The 8,425-nt window shown below is 42.0% G+C and overlaps 1 protein-coding gene across 1 annotated transcript in view; it reads left to right on the top strand.

Moving 5' to 3' along the window:
* Positions 1-391: 391 nt before the first annotated feature.
* Positions 392-8,425, top strand: part of ELAVL4 (ELAV like RNA binding protein 4) — a 143,447-nt gene continuing 135,413 nt past the window's right edge. Inside the window, exon 1 of the mRNA XM_059689612.1 lies at positions 392-522. Within this exon, the coding sequence (XP_059545595.1) occupies positions 505-522 (18 nt within the window). The 5' untranslated portion in view covers positions 392-504. The remainder of the gene's footprint in view (positions 523-8,425) is intronic.

The following is an 8,425-nucleotide window of genomic DNA, read 5'->3' as shown; positions in this document are numbered from 1 at the left end:
CGGTGCCCACACTCCCTGCCAGGGAAAGACCACCTTTCTAATGCGTCTTTGCCCAAAGGGTAAGATTTCTTCGAAGGGTTCCAAATTGGTCACGTTTGTAAAACCTCGTTTTGCCCAAATGGTGTTGTAGTACCGGTGGACTTGAACTGCAAAGAATTTTACTTCACTTGAAATTAAAGCACATGGAGAAAAGGGAGATTTATTCGTTTAATTGTTTGCGCATAGACTTGCTGCCAAGCCCAGAACTAGGCGCTGGGGACACCAAGGTCCCTGGACTCCCAAGGATCAGTCCTCGGTCGCCCGTGTCAGGCGCCCCCTGGAGGTGGCGGAGAGGTTGGGGGTGGCGACAACGGCTGGGGGAGCGAAGCGACTGCGCTGCGCTGAGCCGGCCAGACCGCCAGGAGCGAGGGGGCGAGCGCGGTGCGACTCCGCGGACCTCCTCCCGCCGGCCGCGCCTCGCCCAGCTTCCGCCAACTAGAGCCCGACTCGCCTCCCTCCGAGAAGATGCGCCTCAAGAACCAGGTAGCGGCTCCCCGGGCCTGCTTGGCGCCCCAGACGCCCCACCCACCTGCCCTCCGGGCGTTGGCGGCCGCGCGGCCACGTGGCGGTGACTGGGCTGCTCTGGTCCCCGAGCCCGGCCCCCTCCACTCTCTGGAGTGGGTCCTTGTAGGAGGGAGTCCCCCCACCCCACCCCCACTCCCGGCTCCTCTGGCCCGGGGACTCCCGACGACCCTCTCCGCTGCCCGTTGGGCAGCTCTGGCCCCGGTCACTCCGCCTCCGCCTCCCAGACTTCCGGGGCCCCAGAGGAGACAACCGAAACGTGGGGCAGCGCGTGCACCCCTCCACCCCACCCTGCAGCCGGAGAAGCCGCCGCCCCGCGCCACGCCCCTTTGCATCGCTCCCGAGCTGTCCTCGGGGTGGTTTTGCTGAACTGTCTGGTGGCGCCAAAAAGTCCTGGCGGTTTCCCTTGAGCAGGACCCCAGGGTGCTGGGCGAGGGAGCGCGGGTCCTCAGAGGGCCCCTCCTCGTGATCCCAGCTAATTGAGGAGAAGCAGCCCCCTCCCATGCTTTCCCCATTCCAACCCGCTGTGGACCTGGGCCTTGGGGTATTTCTAGGTGACATCCACAGGGTGTTTCTGTAGTATTTAAGCCGTGCTCTTGTTTAGCAGAGGGAAAAGGAGGTTCAGGTGTTGGGGGGGGCGGGGGCGGGGGGGGTATAGTTGTGTGTTGTATATTGTTGTCTCTCTTTGGGCAAGAGGTCAAACGTTTAGGATTTAGTAAACATGCGTCCTAAAGTCTTGAACCTGCCAAAGAATAATTCGTTCTAAAAGGGAGAGAGCGCCTCTCCCCCAACATCTGTTAAGGGATTTAGCGAGACCACAGGGAAACCGAGGGGAGGGACTTCTAGAAAACAACTCCAGTTTGGGGGGAAATGAGTCATATTAATTCCCAAGGTGTAAACTGGTAATTCGCAAGGGTAATTCTCATAATATCTTTTCTCTGGAGAATCAAAATACTCACCTCCCCTACAGGCTAGCACCAGTCCTGTGGGTTCCTGAAAGCCTACCTGTGCCCCTTACCTGGCTGCTTTATTTTAGTAGAACCTCTTCTGCATTTGTGCACCTAGTTTTTTTAAAATAATAATTGCAAATTGACACTGAACCAGCTTTAACCTCAGTCATTTCAGAATAGGTTTGATGTTTTAAGTGAGAAGTGAATGGAGCTCCATTCATGAAGGAAGTCATCTGTGTGAAGTGTTTTGTAAATGTAAGTGGGTTGAGTTTAAAACACTGAATAAAATTAATGTAACAAGGGATCAGAAGGTTCAATCCAGATGTTTGCCTCCTGGCTTCTCTACGAAATTGACAGTGCCATGCTATACAGAGCCTGTGGCTCTTGGGTAGAGTGGACCTTGGGACTGTGATTGACCAAGATCAAGGGGTGGTTGGAGTCCTTTGGTTCATTTTACAAAGCACTAACCCTGTTGTGGGGTTGATGGGGTTGTGACCCACACACTTAAATAGAGGGTTTCCCCCCTCTCCTAACTACTCTAAAAATACATGAAGGAGTTTCATGCAGTTGAAGAATTTGTAAGAACTCCTCTTTAATCATCATTAGTGTTGGCCTCTGAAACCTTTGCTTGTTAAGATAAGATACTTGGGGATGTTTGTAATAGAGATGGGGTTGTGAGTTTGAACTAATGGCTTCACTAATACTACTACCTAGTGTGTGTTTCGAATTAACAGAAAACTCCTTAGCATTTGTGTAGAGGTGATACAGTTTCTCATGAGGGATTCTATTTCAGATATTCTTGGTTCAGGTCTGATCCCACCACTCAGATGTTGTATGACCTTCCATGCATAATTAATGTCTTGGTCCTCATCTACTCCCACCCCCTTTTATTTCAAATAGACCAGTGGGGATAATACCAACATTTGACAGGTGAATTAAATGAAATACCATATGTACAGTGCCTAGCATGTGGGCACTCAGTAAATACTCCTATTGTTAACCATCCATAAACAATAGCTATTACCATAACTGCTGTTATATCTGAGTACCCATAGTTGGGAAGAGAAATTGACTGCAAAGGGGCACAAGGGAACTCTGGAATGGTGGAAATGTAATATATCTTGATTGGTGCATTGACTATAAGTGTGCATCCCTTGTCAAAACTCATCAAATAAACAGTTAAGATCTGTACATTTAATTACACTCAAAATTAATTGAAAAAATTAACCTCCAAATGTGTTAAGTACATATCTTTTAGGAAGTGGAAGCTGATAAAACAGCCTAATTCTGCATATTCCAGAGATTCACTTCCAGAGATTGCTCCACATATATGCATATCTTTATAAATTCATGTTGGGTCATAGGGAAGTGCCGGAAACCAATTCCAGCATGTCACAATTTCAAGAGTTTCATCAAAAGGTTGATGAGACTTGGGGACTCAACGGGGTTGAGTCACACATGTAGTCACCTGTTGGGAATGGCTAGGCATTTCCCCAAACCTGAATAGGAAACTGTGGCTGCCAGACATCTAAAAGGCATCTTAATCTACATGTTATTGCCTCCTACTGGCCAAACACCTGAACAGCCTTAGGCTAATTCCCCCATTCTGACAATGGACACTGTACCCTGACCCTTTGAAGTGTATATCTCTGCCTTGCCTCAGGACAAGTTGTGTTAATAAAAAGCATGGGGTCCTGGGGACAGAGAGAACCTAAGGCCTTAGACTTAAGATCTTAGAACTTAGCTCCTTTAGCTAAACTCCTCTGACCCCCAATGCCTTTCAAAATTACATTTCATCTCTGGACTCTTTATTAGTCTCTGGATTCCTATGTCATCTACGCACAGCCTTCTCCAGATTCCTGAACGCTTTTTGATGCTGGGACAAGAACCCCGGCAGGGAAGGTAGAGAGAAGGAGCACTAATTTTCCAGGTTGTTTTCAGGAGTAATGGTCCATGGAAAAGAATGATTGGCTTGTGCCTGGATTATATTTAATTTGAAGCTGCATGTTATATTAGTTTTTACTAGTAGCTTTTTTTTCTGGTTTTAACATTTTCTTTATTGATTACGATATTAGGTATGTGTCCTTATCCCCCCCCCATTGCCCCCCACCCCTCCATTCATGCCCTTACGCCCCTGGTATCTGTGTCCATTGCTTAGGCTTATATGCATGCATACATATCCTTTGGTTGATCTCTCCTCCTTACCCCCACCCTCCCCTACCTTCCCTCTGAGGTTTGATGGTCTGATCGATGCTTCTTTGTCTCTGGATCTGTTTTTGTTCATCAGTTTATGTTGTTCATTATATTCCACAAATGAGTGAGATCATGTGATATTTATCTTTCTCTGACTGACTTCTTTCACTTAGCAAAATGCTCTCCAATTCCATCCATGCTGTTGCAGATGGTAAGAATTCCTTCTTTTTTACCTCAGTGTAGTATTCCATTGTGTAGATGTACCACAGGTTTTTAATCCACTCATCTGCTGATGGGCACTTCGGCTGTTTCCAAATCTTCGCTATGGTAAATTGTGCTGCTATGAACATAGGGATGCATATACCCTTTCTGATTGGTGTTTCTAGTTTCTTGGGATATATTCCTAGAAGTGGGATTACTGGGTCAAATGGGAGTTCCATTTTTAGTTTTTTGAGGAAACTTCATACTGTTGTCCACAGTAGCTGCGCCAGTCTGCATTCCCACCAGCAGTACACTAGGGTTCCTTTTTCTCGGCATCCTTACCAGCACTTGTCATTTGTTGATTTGTTGATGATAGCCATTCTGACAGGTGTGAGATGGTACTGCATTGTCGTTTTGATTTGCATATCTCAGATTATTAGTGACTTTGAGCATGTTTTCATATGTCTCTTGGCCTTCCTTATATCCTCTTTTGAAAAGTATCTACCGAAAAATACAACGGACAATATTTAGTTCCGTTGCTCATTTTTGATTGGGTTCTTAATTTTCCTTTTGTTAAGTTGTATGAGTTCCCTGTAAATGTTGGAGATTAAACCCTTATCGGTGATAACATTGGCAAATATGTTCTCCCATGCAGTGGGCTTTCTAATTGTTTTGTTGATGGTTTCTTTTGCTGTACAGAAGCTTTTTATTTTGATGTAGTCCCATTCGTTTATTTTCTCTTTAGTTTCCATTGCCCTAGGAGCTGTATCAGTGAAGATATTGCTTTGGCATATGTCTGAGATTTTGCTGCCTATGGATTCCTCTCTATTTTTATGGTTTTCCGTCTTATGTTTAAGTCCTTTATCCACTTTGATTTTATTTTTGTGTATGGTGTAAGTTGGTGGACTAGTTTCATTTTTTTGCATCTATCTGTCCAATTTTCCCAACACCATTTATTGAAGAGACTGTCTTGACTCCATTGCATGTTCTTGCCTTCTTTGTCAAACATTAATTGAGCATAGTGGTTTGGGTCGATTTCTGGGTTCTCTATTCTATCCCATTGATCTATATGTCTGTTCTTGTGCCAGTACCAGGCAGTTTTGAGAACAGTGGCTTTGTAATACATCTTGATATCTGGTATTGAGGTCCCTCCTACTTTGTTCTTCTTCCTCAGGATTGCTGCAGTTATTCGGGGCCTTTTTTTTTCCAGATGAATTTTTGGAGAGTTCGTTCTAGGTCTGTGAAATATGCCGTTGGTATTTTAATGGGGAGTGCATTGAATCTATATATTGCTTTGGGTAGTATGGACATTTTAATGATGTTGATTCTACCAATCCATGAACAAATGGAAGTATGTTCTTCCATCTGTTGATGTCTTCCTCTATCTCTTTTTCCAGTGTCCAAGTACAGGTTTTTTACCTCCTTAGTTAAGTTTATTTCTAGGTATCTTAATTTTTTTGGTGCGATGGTAAATGGGATTGTTTTTTTTTAGTCTCTCTTTCTGTAAGTTTATTATTGGTGTATAAAAATGCCATAGATTTCTTGGTGTTAGTTTTGTATCCTGCTATATTGCCGAATTCATTCATTAAGTGTAATAATTTTTTGATGGAGTCTTTAGGGTTTTCTATGTACAGTATCATGTCATCTGTGAATAATGACAGTTTTATGTCTTCTCTTTCCAATTTGGATGCCTTTTATTTCTTCTTGTCTAATTGCTATGGCTAGGACTTCCAGAACTATGTCGAACAGGAGTGGGGAAAGTGGGCATCCTGTCTCATTCCTATTTTTAGGTGAAATGGTTTTAGTTTTTGCCCATTGAGTATGATGTCGGATGTAAGTTTGTCATAAAAGACTTTTATTATGTTGATGTATGATCCCTCTATTCCCATTTTGCTGAGGGTTTTTTTTTTTTTATCAAGAAAGGGTGTTGGATTTTGTCAGATATTTTTTCTGCATCAATTGATATGCCTATGTGATTTTTATCTCTCAATTTGTTTATGTGATGTATCACATTTTTTGATTTGCGGATACTGTATAATCCTTGCATCCCCAGGAGAAATCCTACTGGGTCATGGTGTATGATCTTTCTGATGTACTGCTGGATCCGATTTGCTAGAATTTTGTTGAGGATTTTGGCATCTATATTCATGAGTGATATTGGCCTGTAATTCTCTTTCATTGTGTTGTCTTTATCTGGCTTCAGTATTAGGGTAATGCTGGCTTCATAGAAGGTGCTTGGAAGTGTCCCTTCCTCTTTTAGTTTTTGGAATAGTCTGAGGAGGATAGGTTTTAGTTCTTCCTTGAATCTTTTGGGAAACTCCCCTATGAAGCTGTCTGGCCCCAGGCTCTTGTTTGCTGGAAGCTTTTTGATGACTGCTTCAATTTCTTCCATAGTTAGTGGCCTATTGAGATTTTTAGATTCTTCCTGATTGAGTTTTGGAAGGTTGTGTTTTTTCAAAAATATTTCCATTTTCTCTAGGTTGTCTAGTTTTTTGGGAATAGAGTTGTTCATAGTATTTTTTAACAATCTTTTGTATATCTGTGGGGTCTGTTGTTATTTCACCTCTTTCATTTCTGATTTTGTTTATTTGAGTCCTCTCCCTTTGCTTCTTGGTGAGCCTGGTGAGAGGTTCATCCATCTTGTTTATCCTTTCAAAGAACCAGCTCTTGGTTTCATTGATCTTTTGTATTATTATTATTATTATTATTATCATCATCATCATCATCATCTTATTTTATTTTTTTGGTCTCTATGTCATTTATTTCTGCTCTGATCTTTATTATCTCCTTCCTTCTGCTCACTCTGGACTTTTCTTGTTGCTCTCTTTCTAATTCTTTAAGTTGTAGTGTTAGATGATTTATTACCATTTTTTCTTGTTTTTTTGAGGTAGGCTTGTAGAGCTATAAACTTCCCTCTCAGGACTGCTTTCACTGTGTCCCATAGATTTTGGATTGTTGTGTTTTCATTGTCATTCATTTCCAGGATGTTTTTAATTTCTTCTTTGATCTCTTTGGTAACCCAATCATTGTTTAATAAAATGCTATTCAGCTTCCAAGTGTTTTTATTTTTTTTATTGTTTTCCATTTCTAATATTATGCCATTGTGGTCTGAGAAGATGCTTGATATGATTTCAATCTTCTTGAATTTGGAGAGACTTTGCCTGTGACCTAACATGTGGTCTATCTTTGAAAATGTCCAATATGCACTTGAGAAGAATATATATTCCGTGGCTTTGGAGTGAAATCATCTGAAGATGCCAATTAAGTCCATCTATTCTAGTGAGTTGTTTAGGATTGCTGTTTCTTTGCTGATATTTTGTCTAGAGGATTTATACAGTGATGTCAGTGGGGTATTAAAGTCCCCTACTATGACTTTATTGTTGTTGATCTCTCCCTTGATATGTTCCAGGAGATTTTTTATGTATTTGGGTGCTCCTGCATTGGGTGCAAATATATTTACCAGGGTTATAGCGTCTTGTTATAGCAATCCCTTTCGTATTATGAAGTGGACATCCTTATCTCTTATTATGGCCTTCACTTTGAAGTCTATTTTGTCAGATATAAGTACTGGTACCCCAGCTTTTTTTTTAAATTTCCATTTGTCTGAAAGATATTGTTCCATCCCTTCACTTTCGGTCTGTGTGAGTCTCTTGTTCTGAGGTGGGTCTCTTGTAGATAGCATATATATGGGTCATGTTTTTCTATCCATTCAGCCACTCGATGTCTTTTGATTAGGGCATTTAGTCCATTTACATTTAAAGTTATTATTGGTAGGTATTTGTTTATAGCCATTTTAATTTTTTGTGCCTCTGTTCCTTCTTCCCTTTTTATTTCTTCTTTTTACACCAGTCCCTTTAGCATTTCTTGCATTGGTAGTGATTAACTCCCTTAGCCTTTTTTTGTCTGTGAAGCTCCTTATTTCCCCTTTAATTTTGAATGATAGCCTTGCTGGATAGAGTATTCTTGGATTCAGTCCCTTGCTTTGCCTTACTGTGTGAATTTCCTTCCATTTCTTTCTGATGTCTTTCTGTTGAGATAATATAATGGGAGCTCCCTTATATGTAACTTCCCCTCTCTCTCTCTCTCTCTCTCTCTCTCTCTCTCTCTCTCTCTCTCTCACAGCCTTTAAGATTCTCTCTTTGTCCTGAACTTTTGCCATCATAATTACGTGTCTTGGTGTGGGTCTTTTCCAGTTCATCTTGTTTGGGACTCTCTGTGCTTGTGTGACTTTTTTTTCCCCACCTCAGGGAAGTTTTCTGACATTATTTCTTCAAATAGGTTTTCTAACCATTGTTCCTCTTCCTGTTGTTCTGGCACCCCTATTATTCATATGTTGCTTCGTTTCATGTCCCAAAGCTCCCTTAGGTTCTCCTCCTGTCTTTTAATTTTTTTCTCCAATTGCAGTTCAGTTTGGGTGTGTTTTGCTTTCCTGTCTTCTAATTCGCTAATTTGGTCCTCCGCTTCTCCTGATCTATTGTTGAAACTTTCCATTGTGTTTTTTATTGCAGCTATATCACTCT

Source organism: Myotis daubentonii, chromosome 3 (assembly GCF_963259705.1).
Source record: "Myotis daubentonii chromosome 3, mMyoDau2.1, whole genome shotgun sequence".
In the NCBI taxonomy this organism is placed as follows: domain Eukaryota; kingdom Metazoa; phylum Chordata; class Mammalia; order Chiroptera; family Vespertilionidae; genus Myotis; species Myotis daubentonii.
Note: the sequence above shows the minus strand (reverse complement) of the source record. Positions and strands in the feature narration are given on the sequence as shown.